The sequence below is a fragment of the Malaclemys terrapin genome, chromosome 3, assembly GCF_027887155.1.
Source record: "Malaclemys terrapin pileata isolate rMalTer1 chromosome 3, rMalTer1.hap1, whole genome shotgun sequence".
Classification (NCBI taxonomy): Eukaryota; Metazoa; Chordata; order Testudines; family Emydidae; genus Malaclemys; species Malaclemys terrapin.
The window spans coordinates 146419553-146441257 of record NC_071507.1 but is presented as its reverse complement, the minus strand read 5'-3'; the positions used below and the strand labels follow the sequence as shown (position 1 = coordinate 146441257).

At 41.0% G+C, this 21705-nt stretch overlaps 1 protein-coding gene across 1 annotated transcript in view; it reads left to right on the top strand.

The window, feature by feature from the left end:
* BCKDHB (branched chain keto acid dehydrogenase E1 subunit beta) overlaps positions 1–15290 on the top strand; it is a 296116-nt gene extending 280826 nt beyond the window's left edge. The window contains exons 10-11 of the mRNA XM_054023630.1: positions 5450–5628; positions 14945–15290. Coding sequence (XP_053879605.1) covers positions 5450–5590 — 141 coding nt within the window. The 3' untranslated portion in view covers positions 5591–5628; positions 14945–15290. The remainder of the gene's footprint in view (positions 1–5449; positions 5629–14944) is intronic.
* The last annotated feature ends 6415 nt before the right edge of the window (positions 15291–21705 follow it).

Sequence of the window (21705 nt, the reverse complement as noted above, 5' to 3'; positions counted from 1 at the left end):
CATTTTTTTAAAAAGCCCCGAACAGCCCCAAATTCAAACACATTGTAGTTCCATCACTTTTTTTTTTTTTTTTTTTTTTTTTTTTTGGATTGTGATCAAGCCTCCATCACACATCCAGCTAGCACTTCTGAGAGCTTTAAAAATGTCTAAGCAGTGTATGTGCTCAAGATGAAAGGTTTTTAAAATGCAGTATAAAACTCTCACAATTTTTAAATTGCAGCATAAAGGCTGACTTTAACATCCATTTGGGATTCTCTCCCTATAAAGAGAAAATCCAAGCGGCGGTTTTGGAAGTCTTAAAATTTATTTTTATTTTAAATTAGGTAGGATAGTGATAACATTAATAGAATGAAAGTCTGCAACCACTTCATTAGTAAATGTCTTGGCTTTACCACTATCTGTCAGTAAGGAGAGACCATTACTGGAGCACAAACTCATTCTATTTGTTATCACTTGGTTCTATTTTTCAGTATTTATTATGCAACTTTTCCAAATTACATTTCTTTAGGTTTTAAATAGGGACACTAAACAATGTGGAATGCTTAAGAAGGACTATAAAGATTGTAATACTTGGATGAATTAAACTAAGAGCCTGAACCAAACAAAAAAGAAGGCTGGGATGTAACTCTCTCCATGCGTAAGTACAGTTTGAATACTACAATTAGAATGAATTCATACTGGCTCAAGGAGATTATTGAAATAATATAGAACCTTTCTAAGTTGCTGGTTTGAATTCAGTGTGGATCACTAACGACTGCAAGAAGGTGGTAGGGTTCTTCTGTTGAATTAACCTCTTAAGTGCTGTTGGAACCCTGCAGGGTGATGCTGATTGATTCCTGCTGACTCCAGGAGCAGCGCCAGGGTTTTGGCGCCCTAGGCGGGGGTCCTTCCGCGCTCCCGGTCATCGGTGGCAATTCTGCGGTGGGGGGGTCCTTCCGTGCTCCCGGTCTTCGGGGCACTTCGGCAGCGGGTCCCGGAGCGAGTGAAGGACCCGCCGCAGAATTGCCACCGAAGACCTGGAGCGCAGAAGGACCTCCTCATGCTGGTGCTGAGGGGGGAGGCGGGATGCCAAAGACTTGTAGCTGGCTCCGGGGGTGCTGGTTCTGGGGAGCAGGCAGTGGTGGCCTGAGGAATGGCGTTGTCACTGCCAGGCTCTTTTTTGCTATGCAACCTGCGCAGCCACCACCCCGGAGGCTGAGCTCCACCCCATCTCCTAGTAATGCCTGAGATGGCGTGGGACACGCCGACTCAGTCCCAGGTATCTGCCTAGTGCAAAGGGCCCAGCCTGTCTGCAAGGAGTTGGGGGATGGTGCAGAAAAGCACCAAACCTGCCCACCAATTCTACTTAATGGCTCAGGCTCAGATCTGGTAAGGATCGCCCTGCTTGACCCACCGGACTCTAGCCCATAAATATTCCTTCTCCACAGTGTCTACCCCAATCTCCCCCTCCCTCCAAATCTCTCAATTCCACTCCACAGTCCCTAAACTCTACCTCTCGCTCCTCCTGCAGCCACCATACCAGTCACCAATTCTCGTCACAATCCCACCCCACAGAACAGAAGACCCCCACCCCATTTAAAGTAATTATTACTTGATTGTTTAGTCACTTCTTCGTAGGCTGAAGAATCGCTGTCTTAGTTAGCTCGCAAAAACAATACTATTCGGGAAAATTTCAGGTAACACTCAGTAAATTTTTTTTATACTTCACCCTTCCTGATTGAGATCCCAGGTGGTGCCTCTGAATATGGTGTTTCTGGAGCCTGTTCAGCGAAGTATGGGAACTCCACCTGGTAGTGACTAAAATTCATTGTTCTTTGATGGCTGTCGGGTGAATGGCCTAAGTGAGATGAGATGGTGGCGTTAGTCCAGCTCCTGGTGGGAAAGTGTTTGCAACATTGCACCAGCCCCCAGTAAAATTGAAACTGAGGCCCAGAGCTTAAATGGCCTCTGTACAGATGCACAAGGTGTGGAGTAGGCTCCAATGAAACTCAGCCCTAAACTTCTGGGGTGGGACTGGCCACAGTTTCAGGCTTGCACTGCCATGAGAGCGTAGACTCCCCCAGTCCATGATCCTGTGGCAGCTAGGTATTCCAAAAGGGGAGGTAGGGTCATGTCATATAGAGCTAGATGGCTGTGGAGTGCAGATGGTCTACTCACCCTGTGCATCTGGGAGCTCCTGCTGCTGTGCTGCATCTCCACCCCACCCCTGTACAGACCATTTTTGAACAGGCATTACTATGTCCAAAATAAGCACTGTTATCAGCAGTCACAGTACAGGGGCCAAGGACTGACTGCATATGGAGAGTACACTATCGTCTCCCCCATAAAGATTTTCCACCAGTCAGGGGTGAGGCAGATTTGGAAGCTTGATGTAGCTGGTCTGTGGGTTAAAATAAAGGATTTTTGGTCTCTGTTACTTTCCATCTAGCACTTTTCAGAACATTAATCTCGCCTTTATAAAGAAAATCCAACCTTAAAATGCTTAAACTCACATTATAATGAAAATAATACCAAGTAGCAAGAAGTGGTGTTACTTAAATGAATCACGTAGCAGGATACTGATAGTCATATGTTCGTGCTTCTAGTTGACAGTTAAGACAAACACATATTAAATATGGAAATCAATGTGATTTCCTGATTCAGCGGAGGGGTATGTCCCAATCTGAAGTTAACTTACCACTCTCAATATTGCTATTTAAGACTCTAAGCTTTGCAAGCTTTAAATAGTGATTTTCTTTTTCCCTACTGCTATCCCAAAGCTCTGTACCAACAGAAGGGTCAACAAGAAAGCCAGCCTGAAAACAGATCCCAGAAAAAGCATAGTGTTTGTTTGATATTTGCCAAGGAAACATATATCCACACATGGACAGTTCATAGGTTGACCTTTTCACTAGGAAATGCTATGATACTGGGTTGGATTGAATGACCTACTGCCAGTGTTTTCCCCGGAATTGAAGTTAGAGGGGGTATTCGAATTTATAGGAAGATGAGGGCCAAGGAGTGAGACCATGAGGGTGAAGGTGGCACCATAGTAAAAACTGAAAAACATAAGTATTAGATTTCTAAAACAAAATATATTATTTTTTAAAAAATGTATTTAAATTGACTTTTGAAAAAATCATAATAATTAAAAGGTTTAGTTCAGTAACTCCCCGAGATAACGAACCCTCAAGATAGCAATGATGTGAGATAATGACCTTTGCAAATATTATGCATTTTAAAAATCTTAGCCTACTAGAAAATTTATATTTATATAAATTTCCCAGTCACAAATCTGGCATTCTGAAGCAAAATCACTAAAACATACTAATCTAGTTGTTCCAAGAATGATAAATTGTATTACTTCCTTCTCTGTGGGCATAAACTTTCATGAAATTTCAATAAAAAAAGGGGGGTTACATTTATTGTGGCTGCCTGGTTGCTGTAAGCAAGTTTCATACAGTTTCATCAGCAAGGCGATTTGGCGCTAATTCTTGGCCCCACATTTTAAACATAATAAAACACCAATAAACATCAGCATTTGATTTTATGATGATTTGTTGTTGTTTATCAATCATAATTTGAAATTATGAGGCTGGCCAACATCACCAAAATGAATATGCCAACATTGCCGCAACAAACTCAGTTGTGTAAGGAAGCTAGTCTTTGTTCATACTTTTGAAATCTATTATGCTTTTTCAGGTACAAGTGTTTTATCATACATATGCTTTTAAAGTGTGTATTAATGTTTCAATTTCAATTCAAACATCCGACCAACAACTAAATGCAATTTTTTTCCAACTAGAAATTTTTTAAAACAATTATATCTATTTGGAAAACAACTAGATTGGCAACACAGCTAACCAGTTGACCACTAGGGGGGAGTAATGGGTGAGTTCAGAAAGGGTAGGGAAATCCTTTTCCTCCTGCATTTTCTATTTCCAACCGCTTTGAAAGAAGATGCTACCATACAATTGCATGTGAGTAATATGGAGAAACAGGACATTTCTGCAATTCACTTCTGTTACAGGTATCTCCTATCCATGCCATCATGCATGGTGAGGGGTGACCTTATACAAACCTAGGCAGATAGCTCACTCTTGGGTTGCAGCATATCCTTGTGTTCAAGACAATCCAGCAATCTGAGAAAATATCTAGCATCCCACTATTGAGAAACATGAGTGTTTGACAGGAACTGATTATATGGGTTCAGTGGAAGAGGGCTACGAGGAAAGAGACTTCTCCACACTTGCTGGGCCCAGGACAGGAGAAGTCCAACCAGGAGATCTTAGTATATGTTAGGAGGAAGGGTCAAGATCTTTTATCTCTTATCTTGACCCTGTTCTCCACTGGATCCAGGGTTACATGAGCAGGTCTGTGGTTCTGCTCTTGCCCCTTCCTCTTCCTGGCCAGGAGGATGAGTCTGCAGAGGACATTCTGGGGATGAGAGAAAATTTGTGAGATGATAATTGGTATTCATATCAGTACTATCTGGAAAACTTACTACTGGATTCACCTATCCCAGATTGCCACAATCCCTGCACTCACCAAGCTGTTTGGGAAAGCAGGAATACTTCAGTGCCATTCTTGAGTTGGCTACTAAGGATGCTAAAATTTCACACAAGCTCCACGTCCACCTTCAGATTAGTGGGGTATATTTGTGATTCTCTGCATGCCTGGTGGCCTGAATAAGCAGACTTTGTTAAGTCTGGGCCTCTCAGGGTCTGTCTACACAGAAACTAGTCAACTCTCCCACTTCTCCGGGTCCTAGAGCCTGGAAATCTACACAGACCAAGCCCGGAAATCTACACCGCAATGAAACAGCCTTGTAGCCTGAGCCCGCATGCCTGAGTTGGCTGGCACGGGTCAGTCATGGGTGTCTAGTTGCTGTGTAGACATACCCTCAGGACAAAGATAACTTTTATTTACAGACTGTGTGTTTGACTCTCAGAATGTGCTGAGCACATGCAAGTCCATGGATTTCAGTGCCAGATGCAGCTTCTCTGCACTTCTTGGGATAAGTCCCTAATACACTAGAAGTTGTATATAACATTCACATATATAACAAATAATACTGGCTTGTAGATTATTTGATTTTCCTTATTTGTTTAAATGTGGCTTAGGAAGTATAAACTCTTATTTCTTTGTTCCTGAAATATGTTGCTTCCTGGCAGAGTCTCTGTTTGGATGTATAATAGATGTGCTAAATATAATCTGCATTCAGTTTAACATAAAGCACATCTATAAAATGAATGTAACATTAATACCAATTGTTCTTTAAATATAAACTGCTAAGAAGAAAGGGAAGCTTTACTTCTGTTGTCTGGGCTGTACCTATGCTGTGGTGTAAATAGAATGTTTAGATTTTCAGGGGGGGTCAGTCTGGCATAGCTCACCAGAACTTAATTTGTGAAACATGTCTTCTGAAAGTAAAAGCCTTACTAACTTTCTTCCTTGTTTCTGTTAACAGGAAGAGTGCTTCTTGAATCTCGAGGCTCCTATTTCACGAGTATGCGGCTACGACACTCCTTTCCCTCATATCTTCGAACCTTTCTACATCCCAGACAAATGGAAATGCTATGATGCCCTTCGAAAGATGATTAATTATTGATAAAATTATTGATGAAGCCTACAAGCATTCTAACCAGAGTAAGTGGAAGATTTAAAGGTTAAAGTACTAGTCATTTTAAAAGCAGGAATTGGCTATTGCTGCTGGAGGTCATGGTTCAGAAAGGTACTTAATCCCCTGCCTAACGTTAAGCACGTAAGTAGCCCCACTGTAATCAATGCTCATAGTGGAGCACATGTTTGAGTACCTTGCTGAATTAGAATATAAAATACTTTGCATTCTGAGAAGTGTGATTGATTAAGAACAATTGTTGATTGAAAGAAAAAATCTATATTGCTTCAGATATTTCACATATGAAAGCCCATTCTGTTTGAACTTTAAAACCTCCTATGGCTCGTGGTGGGTTCAAACCTGTGATGTGTGGGTCATCTTCAATTCATGTTGACTTTAATGGGAGCTGAGAGTTCTGAGCCCTTTGCAGGATTGACCCTGCATACAGTATATTGAAGACATGATTTTTTTCCAGTCCTTTATTATATTAAAAGATACTTGTAAGCTTCTCTCATGGAAAGGTCATCGAGTCCAGCCCCCTGCCTTCACTAGCAGGACCAAGTACTGATTTTGCCCCAGATCCCTAAGTGGCCCCCTCAAGGATTGAACTCACAACCCTGGGTTTAGCAGGCCAATGCTCAAACCACTGAGCTATCGCTCCCCCCTCCCCAATGTTTATTCTACAAATAATAACCAAATATTGCATTTTCTGTATAATTTTTCCAGCTTCTTTGCCCACTCATCCAGTGAGATTTCAGCTGTTTGCAAAATCCTGAAAGGAAGCAAGTGGTATTAATTTCCATTACTTGTATTTAAATCATTAGGATGTTTAAAACACATTCCTAATCTTAAATTTCTTTTCAATGTAATAGCAAAAATCTGTTCTTTTCCTTCATAAACATATATAGTATTAGACTGTTCATCGGCCAACAAAGTCTTTGAAAGGAAGCTGAAAATGACTATAATAGATCTTCTGTATTTACTGGCTGATGTTATGATGTAAATCTGTTTTAAGCAAGTCGTTGATTTACTATGGATTTCAATGACACTGTAAAATAGTAGCATTATAGCTACTGTATTTAGATGTACAATGGGAGGCAGTTGCTGGGATCCATACTTCATGGGCCTCATCTTTCTAACATAAAAAGAAATTAGAAAATAGCATAATCCAAAGGTACTTTATATATTGTGGAGTTCCTCTTGCTCCCATTGAAGTCAGTAGGAGTTTTACTATTGACTTCAGTGGCAGCAGGATTATGCCCTATAATGGGGACCCATTCTTGTGTTCATATTCCCAGTATATGGCTGTGGTTTCATGTAAATATCCCATCAGAATATACCCTGTGGATGATGTAATGTTCTTACCTCAAAGTCTTGAGCTGTTATACAGCTTCACCAAAGCATAGTATTATCTACCTGCAGCTGACACCATTGGGACAGGCCTTAATGCTTGATACAACTTCTAAGTGAGGAACTATCGTTCTGCAGTATCCAGTTAAGCTGTGAAGTCTTAGTTGAATGTGTGAGGTGCATTAAGTAGCCTGTGTCTCTCATTTTTGTAGCTGTTTCTTTTCAGGTCTTTTTTGCCCTGGTATGTGTTTTCTTTCCTTCCTTTTGTCCCCAGAGTAGGAAGTTTTAAGTGTTCCCCTACATGTGATCAGAAGTTTACCCTTTCAGATCACTAGTCTGTTTTGCTCAATCCAAAGAGTCCCTGTCTCCATGAAATACTGTGGTTCCACTTAGTAACTCCACATTTACCATATTTACCATATTGCCTCTCCCTTTGTGGGTTCCAGGACTAGCTACTCCAAGAAGCTGTCATTTAAGGTGTCAAGAAACTTTCTCTGCATCCTGTCCTGAGGGGACATGTACCCAGTCAGTATGGCCACCATACTATGTCATGTGAAATACCATAGCATTTCTGTATATTTTAAAAGTAAGGACATCCTATGTTAGCTGAGATTTCATTATGGTAATTGTGGGTAAGTTCTTATTTGTTTCATGCCAACCACTGTTGATATAAAAACAACAAGGAGTCCGGTGGCACCTTAAAGATTAACAGATTTATTTGGGCACCAAATAAATCTGTTAGTCTTTAAGGTGCCACCGGACTCCTCGTTGTTTTTGTGGATACAGACTAACATGGCTACCCCCTGATACGTGACACTGTTGATGTGAAATTGTCCCTCGTGTTTTACCTGTACTGAAGTACATTTGTCCAATCAGATGTTCCCTTAATTTGACACCATCTTACATTAAATCAAACTGTCTCCAGAGAACTGTGTCTCTGTAACTATCTGACTGCATCTTTTATTATTTTGCACATGGTTGAAACTTGGGAGGTTATCAATGGAGCATGGTCGGTTGTCTCTGATCTGTTCTTATTTAGGGGAAAAAACATCTATGACAAAGGAGAGGCAAATCCAGAAGACTGCCCTCCTGGGGATGTAAAAGAGGGGTCTGCAGCTTCTGCAGCATCGTAGTCCATTCCCATCTCTGACCGTGCATAGGATGGGGATGAGGGGAGTCTGTGCAGGGAGGCAGGTAGGCTGTGGGAGGGAGGTAGACATGCACACTACATTTGTGACACTTTTGTCCTCTGGAAACCAGCATGCAACTGTCTATAAAGTGAATGTAGACTTAATCTGAATTAACTTGTGGATATGTCCCTTTCACCACCTTCCAGTTTGTACTATGGATCCCACCATGCAAAAACTGTCAAAGGGGACTACTGGGGCAGCTGGTAGTAATTTGGCCGGCATTGCTATGGAGATAGGCTCACTGAGATGAGGGGAAAGCTACAAGGCTGGGGAGGGGCAGGAGGCAATGTAGAGACACTGGCTAGCACTGACTTCCAGCTGATTTCAGGAGATCTGCAGGTTACGGGGTCCATAACCTCTAGTCATGCTTTTGGGGGTCAAAATAGGTTTTGTCCCTCACAGAATAATTTGCTAGAAATCGGTGATGGGAAACCTTGGAGTGTCATGTCCTCTTTGCAGGCTATTTGGTGTGAGTGTAGTGGAGAGACATAGGTCTAGGAAATTTTGAGAGGAGTCTCATAAAATTCTTTGCATAGTTTTTTCAAATCATTGTGGCTGGGATTCTGTATTATGGTATACACCCAAGTTTGCCCTATCCACAGCTCATACATCCCATCGGCTTATAATTATTTAGGGGTATTGCAGTATTTAGTTTTTACAGTAAATATTTGCTTTGGCCTCTTAAAAATAAATAAATGGATGTTACAGTTTCCTGTGCAGGTTGCACTGAATTGTTATTGCTGTGCCTTTATTTCCACTTGTAACAAGTTTTTCCTTGTTTAGTTAATAATTTTAGAAAATAATCTACTTATCAGAGGCAGTAATTACAAAAGATCCATGTTCAGCCATCTGCTCCACGGAGTTCAGATGGAAGAATAATGTATTTTTATCTGTATTGCTATGAAAATGAAAGGATAATTGTAGCATTTGCTGACTTTTGTACTCAGCATAATTCTCATTGGTGAGGTGGTTTGTTGATCCAGAATTTTGAGGTCAGTATGTTGCAAATCCATTTATATGCAGGGAGCACAGCGATCTCCTGTAATAACTACCTTCAAAGAGACTGGAGATTGTCTTACAGTTCATGAGGCCCCAACCAGAGTAGAGCCATATGTTGCTAGAAAGGCGGAATATCAGACCATGAGTTGTCCCCTTCTCATCCTGTTGCTGGAAAGACAGAGGGGATCTACAGGTGCTTGTTTCTATTCCCTCTGATTATACTGCCAGAGTGGAGTGTTGGGCTGGCCTGTTAGCTGCAGCGCTGGCATAGGTTTTAGGATCCCAAGTAGCCTCTTGCTTTGGTTGTGCTTGTGAACAACAACTTGATGTGCAGCAAGTAATTTTCGTGTTTCCCACCTGTGATCAAGTCTTTTACTGGAGACTTGTACCCATTACTTTCAAGCAGATGGCAAAAACTGTGCCAGTTAATCAAGTTACAGCTCTGTGGTACATTTCTTTGTGTCTCTCTAACTTGTAGTTATTGGTATTGATATTTTCAATATCCATCTCTATCACAGTATTCAGAGAAGGAATAATACATAAATCCATCCCTCTCCATTCACAGGACTAAGCATTACTAAAAAGGTAATTCTGAATGTTTTGCAGAAAAACAAGGGCACTTGTCCTGCAGTTAGCTGAGCACAAGTGTACCCTGCTCCCAGTGGGGCTGCGCGTGGGCACTTGGATTCACTTGCAGCACTGCGCCTAAGCCTAGTCAAAATCTCTGAACTGGAGACTGAAATAGTTCATTTCTAAAAGTAGCCTCTCTGCCTTGTGCCACCTTTTTTTTTTTTGCCCCCTGACTGGCTGCGTATGTGTTGACAATATATCACACGTACACAGTCATTTCTCTCGATGTTGACGTGTGTCATGGCTTTCCTGTTCATAGACTGAGTTGATAATATAATATAACGTTGTATGACTCATCAATGAAAGATAGGAAGCATAAAGTTTCCACATAACTAAGTCAGACCTTTCAACAGCTTCTTGGCTGCTACTGAGCTCACATTAGACATGACACTGTTAAAATCTATAGCTCTAAATGTTAGGTGTGCAGCTGTGCTTCAAATAACACTTAATCAAAATGGAAAGAGGGAATGAGATGAACATGAATATATATTTCCTGTATAGCTGGTGTGATTAGTGGCTATTCAAAAAAAGGCAACACATATTAGAAAATGCTCTCGTGTGACACACAAAATATCAGGGGCGGTTATAATACACAGATGGCAGAGTATCAGAGGGGTAGCCGTGTTAGTCTGGATCTGTAAAAAGCGACAAAGAGTCCTGTGGCACCTTCTAGACCAGGGGTCGGCAACCTTTCAGAAGTGGTGTGCCGAGTCTTCATTTATTCACTCTAATTTAAGGTTTCACGTGCCAGTCATACATTTTAATATTTTTAGAAGGTCTCTTTCTATAAGTCTATAATATATAACTAAACTATTGTTGTATGTAAAGTAAATAAGGTTTCTAAAATGTTTAAGAAGCTTCATTTAAAATTAAATTAAAATGCAGAGCCCCCCAGACTGGAGGCCAGGACCCAGGCAGTGTGAGTGCCACTGAAAATCAGCTCGTGTGCCGCCTTCGGCACGAGTGCCATAGGTTGCCTACCCTTTTCTAGACTAACAGATGTATTGGAGCATAAGCTTTTGTGGGTGAATACCCACTTCGTCAGATGGCAGAGATGTCATCAGACCATTCCAAGTGGCCTTCCTCTGGCCATGCACAACTTTGTATTCTACAGGACTATGTTTTTCTGTCTGTTGCCAAGATCTGCATTTTAAGGCTCTTTCCCTAACAGATAGAGATTCAGTAGATATGTACTTTATCTACTCCTGTTACACATTGGTATGTCCGTGTATACATTGTGATAGTGTAGGTGCTGCTAGTAGTTATGCCTATTTAAGAAGTTACCTAACACTTTTCCATCTCCCATTCCCTATTTTCAGTTATAATTTTGCCAAACTTAAACCATTCCATCTCGAATTTCTTGGCTTTCTCTACCTCAAGCAGATTTTTTAAATTTCAGCAAAAATGGTTGTTTCTGAGAAAGAGGTTGGGGGAAATTGGTAGTTTTGCCCATGATAATTTTTCCCCAACCATTTCTCTGAAGAGTTCTCATGCTTCGTTGGTTTGGCATAGGGACCTAAAATTTAGACTGGCAATAATCATGGGACCAGTAAGGTGCCTTTTGCTGTCCCTATGAAAATCTGTCCCAATTATGGTGAATTATAAACCTCTGAAAATTGCCATTCGCACATGCTGCTAAAATCTCTAGACATTCCATCTGCTCTGGCCCCCCAACTCCCTGCGTGCTAGCTACAGTGAGTCTATTCCAGCTCCTCAGAGCTCCTACTTGCTCCCAGTCCCACTCAGCTTCCTACATGTAAGGCACAGCTAGAGCTCCAAACGAGTCATAGGTGCTGAAGCAGCAGGGCTTCCTGCTTCCTTTGTGTGAGAAGGTGTGCTGGGCTCAGAGACAGGAGGAGAGCTACTACAGACTAGTATTCTGTGCACTTCGAAGTATTTATTTATGGGTCATGGCTTCACACCCCTATTTTAGCAGGAAGGAAAGTATCATTTTTCCCCCTCCCCATTTTACAGATAAAGTATGTGAGAGGTTACACAAGGTCACTTCTGGCACATTAGAGAATAAAACCCAGGTGTCTAATATAGCAGGAACAAGTCTCACCCACTTAACCACACTGCCTTTCAAAGTGCTTGGCTGTGTTGTCTATAACCACTAGAACACAGTCCTCCAGAGCCTGGAATAGAACCCAGAAGTCCAGGAGAGCTGGCTGTATTTTAAAGAATCCTTATTGTGGTTGCAGGAACAAACCATCCCGATGTGTAGAAAGAATAGTAAATGTGGCAGGCGACCAGCTTGGCTAAACAGTGAAATCCGTGCTGATCTTAAACGCAAAAAAGAAGCTTACAAGAAGTGGAAGATTGGACAAATGACCAGGGAGGAGTATAAAAATATTGCTCAGGCATGCAGGAGTGAAATCAGGAAGGCCAAATCACACTTGGAGTTGCAGCTAGCAAGAGATGTTAAGAGTAACAAGAAGGGTTTCTTCAGGTATGTTAGCAAAAAAAAAGAAAGTAAAGGAAAGTGTGGGCCCCTTACTGAATGAGGGAGGCACCTAGTGACCGAGGATGTGGAAAAAGCTAATGTACTCAATGATTTTTTTGCCTCTGTCTTCACGAACAAGGTCAGCTCCCAGACTGCTGCACTGGGCAGCACAATATGGGGAGAAGGTGACCAGCCCTCTGTGGAGAAAGAAGTGGTTCGGGACTATTTAGAAAAACTGGACGTGCGCAAGTCCATGGGGCCGGATGTACTGCATCCAAGAGTGCTAAAGGAGTTGGCGGATGAGATTGCAGAGCCATTGGCCATTATTTTTGAAAACTCATGACGATTGGGGGAGGTCCCGGATGACTGGAAAAAAGCTAATGTAGTGCCCATCTTTAAAAAAGGGAAGAAGGAGGATCCAGGGAACTACAGACCAGTCAGCTTCACCTCAGTCCCTGGAAAAATCATGGAGCAGGTCCTCAAGGAATCAATTATGAAACGTTAGAGGAGAGGAAAGTGATCAGGAACAGTCAGCATGGATTCACCAAGGGGAAGTCGTGACTGACTAACCTAATTGCCTTCTATGATGAGATAACTGGCTCTGTGGATGAGGGGAAAGCAGTGGATGTGTTATTCCTTGACTTTAGCAAAGCTTTTGCTATGGTCTCCCACAGTATTCTTGCCAGCAAGTTAAAGAAGTATGGGCTGGATGAATGGACTGTAAGGTGGATAGAAAGCTGGCTAGATCGTCGGGCTCAATGGGTAGTGATCAATGGCTCCATGTCTAGTTGGCAGCCGGTTTCAAGCGGAGTGCCCCAAGGGTCAGTCTTGGGGCTGGTTTTGTTTAATATTTTTATTAATGATCTGGAAGATGGTGTGGACTGCACTCTCAGCAAGTTTGCAGATGACACTAAACTAGGAGGCATGGTAGATACGCTAGAGGGTAGGGATCGGATACAGAGGGACCTAGACAAATTAGAGGGTTGGGCCAAAAAAAACCTGATGAGGTTCAACAAGGACAAGTGCAGAGTCCTGCACCTAGGACAGAAAAATCCCATGCACTGCTAAAGACTAGGGACCGAATGGCGAGGTAGCAGTTCTGCAGAAAAGGACCTAGGGGTCACAGTGGAGAAGAAGCTGGATATGAGTCAACAGTGTGCTCTTGTTGCCAAGAAGGCTAACGGCATTTTGGGCTGTATAAGTAGGGGCATTGCCAGTAGATCGAGGAACGTGATCGTTCCCCTTTATTCGACATTGGTGAGGCCTCATCTGGAGTACTGTGTCCAGTTTTGGGCCCCACACTACAAGAAGGATGTGGAAAAACTGGAAAGAGTCCAGCGGAGGGCAGCAAAAATGATTAGGGGTCTGACTTATGAGGAGAGGCTGAGGGAACTGGGATTGTTTAGTCTCCAGAAGAGAAGAGTGAGGCGCGATTTGATAGCAGCCTTCAACTACCTGAAGGGGGAGTTCCAAAGACGTTGGAGCTCAGCTGTTCTCAGTGGTGGCAGATGACAGAACAAGGAGCAATGGTCTCAAGTTGCAGTGCGGGAGGTCTAGGTTGGATATTAGGAAACGCTATTTCACTAGGAGGGTGGTGAAGCACTGGAATGCGTTATCTAGGGAGGTGGTGGAGTCTCCTTCCTTGGAGGTTTTTAAGGCCCGGCTTGACAAAGCCCTGGCTGGGATGATTTAGTTGGGAATTGGTCCTGCTTTGAGCAGGGGGTTGGACTAGATGACCTCCTGAGTTCCATTCCAACCCTGATATTCTATGATTCTATGATTCCCAACATCACAATACGCTACTGGCAAAGTATGTTTGGCATCCCCCACTACTGTCTGGTCCACATAGCAGATGATAGCCTGCTATTCCTACCAATTACTATTTTATGTAAGTTGATAGAGATCTGTGGTGCTGTTCTAAATATGTTGAGTTCAGACCTTGCAGATGATCCATCTGGGAGGGGGAGAGGGGTCAACATGGTTCCAGATGGAACTTCAGTTTACTTTTTTTTTTAAAAACCTAGGGAATTACATACAAAATATTACAATAAAATTCTTTCATTACATGATTACGTACTATTTCCTCTACAAGACACCTTCCTCATCAGAATGGCATGACTAAGGCAGAGAGTTAAATGAAGAGGAAGGACATTCTCTTTTGCTTAAGGCACCTGAGTGGGACCTAGGAGAACTTAACCTGCCATAGACTACCCAGCCAAGACTGTATAATAATGCATATGCATAAATTGTCCAAATTACTGTGCGTGGGCAACTTTAATTCTGTCATTTCCTAACTTTCACCCTTTGCAACCTTAATATTCTTTTAACGTAGTTTTCTATATGTAATAAATATATTCCTATTGTTAACTGACAGTTTAGATACCTATAACATTTTATCTATTTTGTGCAGTGTTAGGAAATAACAAAAATAGCCTTGAAGTTAAATGTTCCAGAACAACATTTACTGTTGGACTGTATAACTGGAATAAATTGAAGCAAAAGATATTGAGTTAGTTGTGTTTAGGAAGTCTCCTGCCACCATTAAGGTGCAAACAAGTTTAATCAAAATGTATACATGATATGAGTAAAGATAAATCATCTTTTATATTCTGCAGGTAACATTATACATGAAATGAAAGAACGAGATTGTGGTTTAGGGAGGTATGTATTTAAGCTATGGATATTACTTGCACCCTAAATGTGTATAATTTATTTTATCTTCTACTTTTGCAGAGATGGGAGGAAGAACAAGAATGTACAGAAGCCTTCTTTAGAACTCTTGGCATTTATTCAGATGTGTGTGTTCTGGAAGTCCTATAGCAGATTATCTTCTCTGAAGTAAACCCATTCTGAATGTCATCTTGGCTAATCTTCAAAAGCTCAAATTTTCCCCTAATTATGAAATCAATGATGGACAGGTGATTGCTGCAATAAATAGTTTCAGATGTATTAAAGAAATAAATTCCAGATGTAGTATGAACTTTATTCACTTTGCAATGCTTCACTAGGATACATCTTTAAATGACTTCACTGTGTAAATATTATGTGGGATTTTATTCAATAAAACATATTGTACTCATGTGGTCTCCCTTTGCTTTTTCTGTTTTGGGAAAAGTCCAAAGAAATCCTTATTTGGTAACTATACATTTTAAACAAAAATAATGTTGAAGCAGAAAAACTGATGTGTGTGTCAAAATGGCCAGTGGTTGCACACTTTCTGACATTGGGGCCAGATGGCGAGGGCAGGACTTGGGAAACATGGGATCAATTCCCTCCTCCCCCACAGACGTCCTGCGTGACCTTGGGTTCTCTGTGCCTCAGTTCCCTATCTGTAAAAATTGTGATAATAGCACTTCCCTACTTCATAGGGGTGTTGAGGATAAATGCATTAAAGAGGGTGATGCATTTTGAGATCTACTGATGAAAAGTGCTGCATAAGAACTTGGTGTTATTTTCATTATTTTAATATATAACCACTGTCATTAATTGTCATTTTTCATCACTATAATGGTCTCCAATAAGACGATCCTAAAGTACTGATTCCTCTCCTCTCTCTTCCAAATTAATTAAAAATGTGCAGTGGGAGAGGAGCTACGGATACTGTCCTGTATGGTTGTATATCTGATGGGCTCCATTACTAAATCTCTCTCTTAGTGTCCATATGTTTCAGTTATTTTCACCTCTAGCTGTAGGATATATTCTGATGGTGAATAAACAATGTTAAGTCATCAAAAGAATGGCAATCATCAGGTCTCTTCCCAACTGAAATGAGTGGTGGGAGAAGAAGCTGTGCAGGCTGTTAGGGAAGTAAATAGACCTGCAGTATTATAGAAAGGATTTTACAATATAATCTATCAATGCTCACCTTCCCTGTTGTGGAATGTCTCCAAAAATCAGACCTCGCTACATAACCTGAAAGGCACTGACCATCCCTAAGAACAAAAAGAATTTAGACCCTCTAAATGTCTTGAGAGGTTTTGCAATATTCAGGTTTACCCAGTTTTTTGTTGATCATGCCTTTCATGTCCTCATCAAGCTGGGGGGAGGGCTTAGACAAGCTGAGGCAAGCATGGGGATCCATTGTCATGAGGATTCTCTCAGTGGATGGCTGTGTAAGGGGTTGCAGAGCCTATTACAGCATCATGGCTTCAAGCCAGAATGGATAACCCCTCAACAACCTTTGTTCATCTGCCCACCACCTGCCTTAAGTGCCACATAAATAGTTCATAGGCCTTGTTTTGGTCCTCTGTGTAGGGGGTGAATTTCATCGAGTCCTCATTCTAAAAATCTGAGATTCTTTTTTAATTGCTGCAAATGTCCAGTTAATTGAACTTCTTCTTGTAGGCAGGGAGTTCCAAATACTCCAAATAAAACTCAAGTTTTGCCTTCAAAACTATGCATTATCAGAGGGGGGAAAGTGCTTCTCTACATTGAACAGCTCAGGGGGATTTCCAGCATGACTTAGAGAATAAGGCAAAATTACACAAGAGCAAGGATGGCCCTGCGAAGGCATAGCACTGGATATCAGAAGACCTGGGGTATATTCCCAACTTCCTGAAGACCCTGATCCAGCTCCCATTGACGTCAAAGGGAGTCTTAGCTATTAGGCCAACATTTTCAAACTGGGGTGCATAAACCCATATTTCCTCCATTTATACACCTAAATAAGTGGCTTGGTTTTCAAAGTTGCTGAGTATCTACAAGCTCAATGGCAATTGTGAGCTCTCAACAACTCTCAGGATCAAAACAGTAATCTCTATACATCTCACTTCCTTCATCTGTGAAATCGGACAGTGCCTGCTTCACAGCAGAGTTGAGGCTAATCATTAATGTTTGAAAGGGCTTTGAGATCCTCAGGTGCTAAGGTGCTAAAGATGATACATCTATTCAGGTCCTACCATCTGATTTCATGGCGTTTATTACACTCTTAATTCACACCTTCAGTGCACAGTCCCACATGGCCCTGCTGGAATTAATGAGGGAGGAAGAAATCATTCTGATGTGATAAACTCTAAAATAAAGCCCAGCAACGTGTTTTTAATCCTCCATTAAGATGGCACTCTATTAAGTCTTTTTATGAAAGCTATTTATGGGATGTATTCATTATTTGTATAAAACTTAAACATGCACTAATCATTCTCTATTTCGTATAGTGTTTTACTCCCTAAGGAAGTTATTTCTGATTTTTTTTATTACTCCAAAACTTACTATAAAAATCTACTGTCTAGAATTTCTAACATAAATAGAAAATGCTATTTTTCTCTATGAATTTTCTTTAAAATTGTTCTAATAGCATATATCAAGAGATTTTAAATACACACACATTACCACAGTAATGTATACTTTATTAACGGTATTAATACTATTTATATTTAATAATATTTCTGAACAAGCATATTGTAAGTATGAAATCCATTAACCATGTCCAACAACTTTATTCTCTGTGGTTTTATTTATTTAAAGTTTGTTGTGTGAAAGTAAAAAGAGATAATAATAATCCAGAATACACATCTTTAGAAAATAAAATGTGTTCTTAACTTTCGTTTCAGTATCCTTTCTCCTCCCCACCCCCAAGTCTGTATTTTCAGTGTATGACTGGTGTGGGATTGTAATAATGAAAATCGCACTTTCCATTTTTGGATAACTGGAGTATTTCTCTATGGTATAACTGGTGGTTATTCTGTTTTAGAACATGTGTTGCTCTCAAAATCCTGCCTAGATGGCAGTGTGCACTCATCTAACCTACATTCAAGGATGAGTGCTATGAAAAGTATATGTACTAGTAAAAATGTGCAGTCATGGACTGAAAGGGAGGATGCATACTGTATATGCAAATTCAACACGTCACACGAAATCCCTCAACAAGAAATCTAATGTCAAATAAATCAGGGTTATTAACTATCACCTTGTCTCCTAAATGTCTGAGGAGAAAGTAAGATTTTTAAAGCAATCGAAAAATTCTTATTCATTTCAGCATTCAGCAGGGGGACCCATTTGCTTCCTATCTCATCCACTTACATAATCTAAATTGCCCTATACTTTTTAACCTACAAACAGTAGTACATACCAGATACAAGAAATAAAAAGAGAAGGACTCTCTCACATGATTTACAGAAAGTAACAGGCCTTTTACTGATGGTATGTGTATCCAGAACAAAACCTAGGAAGCGGCTATCATTCTTTCTGCTCTTTGTCCAATTACCATAAAGTACTAAAATCCAGAATGTAACTCCAAAGATATTGTTATGATATACCCTGAGATTATAATAACATTACTTTGTTTTCATTTATAAACTATTTTAGATTCCCATTGTTAGAGATATTTGAAACTAGCACTAGTAACTTTTTATAAGAACTGCAGAAGGTCCTGAGGGATGGACTAGAATAGAAATAAGAAATTACAGTACCCTGGTAGCTGCATAAACCCACTAATTCCAGACCAAGGTCTGACACACTCATGTCTACCTATCTAACTAAGTTAAGACAATGGTACCAGAGCAACTTCAGTGGAACTCCTTAGAATGACAGCTACTCATTACTAAAGCTCTAATTCAACTCCCATTGAAGTCAATTGGTGTCTCTCCCTTGGAGCTGAAGGAGCTCAATGTGTTTGCAGGATTGAACCTAAAATCTATGGAGCTTCTTAGCTACTAAGGCCAAATAGCTGCTTAAGAAGGGTGGTGTCCACCGTGCACTGGTATATTGTGGAAGGTCAGCACTAGACAAATAACACCAGCTGCAGGAACTAAAAGATTTTGTTGGGAAAGCTCCTGGGGATTGTTATCTGGGTGACTCAGAGAGCACAATGAGCATGATGTGTTCAATACAAAATAAACTGATGCAGTTTTTAAGCTCTCTCAGCTCAATAGATCTGAAATAAGGAGATGATTCCCCTGCAGCTCCATTCCTGCTCAGGTCGTCTGCAGGGTTTAATTTCAGTTCGGTATCGGAGACACATATCTGACCAAAATATAACCAAGAGTTGTAATTAACCAGAGTTCAAATAACCACGGTTGATTATATGTTTTCATCTGAGTTTATATGAGGTTCATTAATACAGCCCTAAATTTTCAAATTCAAGCATTCAAAATTCAGGTAAGTATAAAAGGTGTCTCATTCATCGTAAAATTTGAGTCTGTGGTATATATAAAGGAGAGGAAGGAGAGTCTTGTGGCAAAATGCACTGGACTACCTGAAGAGGTTTGGGTTCTAACACAGACTTCATGTGTGACCTTGGGCAAGTCCTTTCAGATGAAATCCTGGCTTCATTGAAGTCAATGGAAAAACTCTGCCTATGCAGATTGTAAGGTCATTGGGGCTCTATCTTACTGTGTGTATAGCCAAATAAGGCCCCAATCCCTGTTATTGTTTCCCTTGTTAAAAATAAACCTCAACATCTTACCCTGAATTAATCTCCAGTATTAATACATTTGCACAGTAAATCATTCTTGAGTTTACAACTTGAATATTGAATGAATACCTAGAGTTAGGAGATAGCCGTGATAGTCTATATCCATAAAACAACAAGGAGTCCTGTGGCACCTTAAAGACTAACAGATTTATTTGTGCATAAGCTTTCGTGGGTAAAAAACCTCACTTTTTCAGATGCATGGAGTGAAAATTACAGATGCAGGCGTTATATAATGACACATGAAGAGACGGGAGTTACCTCACAAGTGGAGAACCAGTGCTGACGGGGCCAATTCGAATAATCGTGAACTTATTTCTGTTTACTTGTACTTTTTGCGACACTTCATTTACTTACAACTGAGCACTTGTTGAAACCATAAAGTGTGAATTTATTGTGCCACTGAGCTGCAGAGTTCTCTTGAGGTTAATGAGGAGTTTAGCATATTCAGGCCAGATGTTTCTCATTTTCTGCACTCTAGAGGAAATGGAAAAGGAGGACAGACACAGATATGGATGCCAGGAAAAGGTATTTCCACTGTTGGGATTTCTCTTCTCTCTCCTGACATCAGGGAAGAGGGATTTATTGTGCCCTCCTTCACCCCATGACACACTGTATCCTGGAGAGTAGGAAATTGCTGGACTGGGGAATCCTTATGCCTTCCAATGAGAGGCCAATAGAGAGAGCAACAGGCAAGGAATCTTCTTCCATCTCTTGACAAAGGCCAGAGAAGGGGGGTACCAAACAAGGGATATTTTGCCTCTTCCCATAGAGCCCTAAGAAAAGAGTTTGGGACCTTAGTAGAAAAGGGGCACAAAGTTGGAGATCTAATCTTCCACTCAGGTGGCTGGGAAAAAATGTAGCAGTCCAGCACTGGAGTTGTCTCCAGTGTCTCTGGCTAGCCCAAGCAGAGATATTTGTGCATTTGTTACTGCTCCTTTGCCATTTCAAACTACTGTAGTTCTGCAATGATGGCAGCAGACTCCAGAGACAGGTAATGAAGAGCCACGGTTTTCCAAAAAGCATTCCCCATTGTGAAAGTGCTTGAACTATATTAGAATTTAGGCAAAAGAATGGTGCCTTTCAGCTGTCATGCGGGTGCAACTGAGCAGCAGGCATGAAGCACTGCTGCTTTTCCACAAACGGTTGAAGGAAGGGACTCCAGACTGTTGCAACAGTAACCTTTGCTGGGGCAAGCCATGGCAGCACATGCAAATCTCCAGTCAACTTGCAGACCGTCCAGTGCCCTTTCTATGATCCAGAAAATAGTTCAATACTTACACATTGAACAGTTCAATATTCGACAGACGATCAGCAAGAACCGTAGGAAATGGACTAATGCAGGAACTAGGATTGTCTTATCCTAACCAGCCGGGAGACCTGGATTTGTCTGGGTCCCTGCTTTTATATCTAGATGAAATGACCTGAATGACTTTTGTTCACTATTGTTTAGGTGAGACTGTTGGGAGAGCATCATTTATTATGGTGTCCTGCACCTGTGCCACACACCAACATGTGCTTTTGTCACCTGCATTCTGCATCAGCTGTTCAAGATTACAGCTACCTCTTATAAGGTATGTGGCTTTCACATCCAGTGTGACCATGGGGCTGCACTGACCTTTTGCTAGAATGTCTGCTGGTATGTCAGTTCGCACGGGTGCCCTTTAAGCAGAAAAGGGAGAGCAACAAGACACTAGAACAGAGTAGTTGGTGATAGCTGCAAAATACATATTTGAGCGGCTTATTGCTATTAGAATGTGGTTTATTAATTTTGCATTTCATTCAAAGAAAAATGGAATGTGTGAGAGGTGAGGTGGGTTGGGGAGGGAGATGGAAGAGTGTAATGCAAATATCATTCCACTATAGCAAGTATCTCCTAATAGGAGGCTAAGAAAAAATAATAGATTAAGATTTCTCTCCTTTGCATAGATTTCTTATTGGTTGATTTTTTTGATGTCTCTGATTTCATAAGGTTCTCTTCCCCAGAAGCTCAGCAGCCTGTTCAGCAGCCATTTTTGGTCCAGTGGTCAAATTTTTAAAAACACAAACGTAGCATGTTGACCAGCTCCCTGTTTAGCTTTTCATT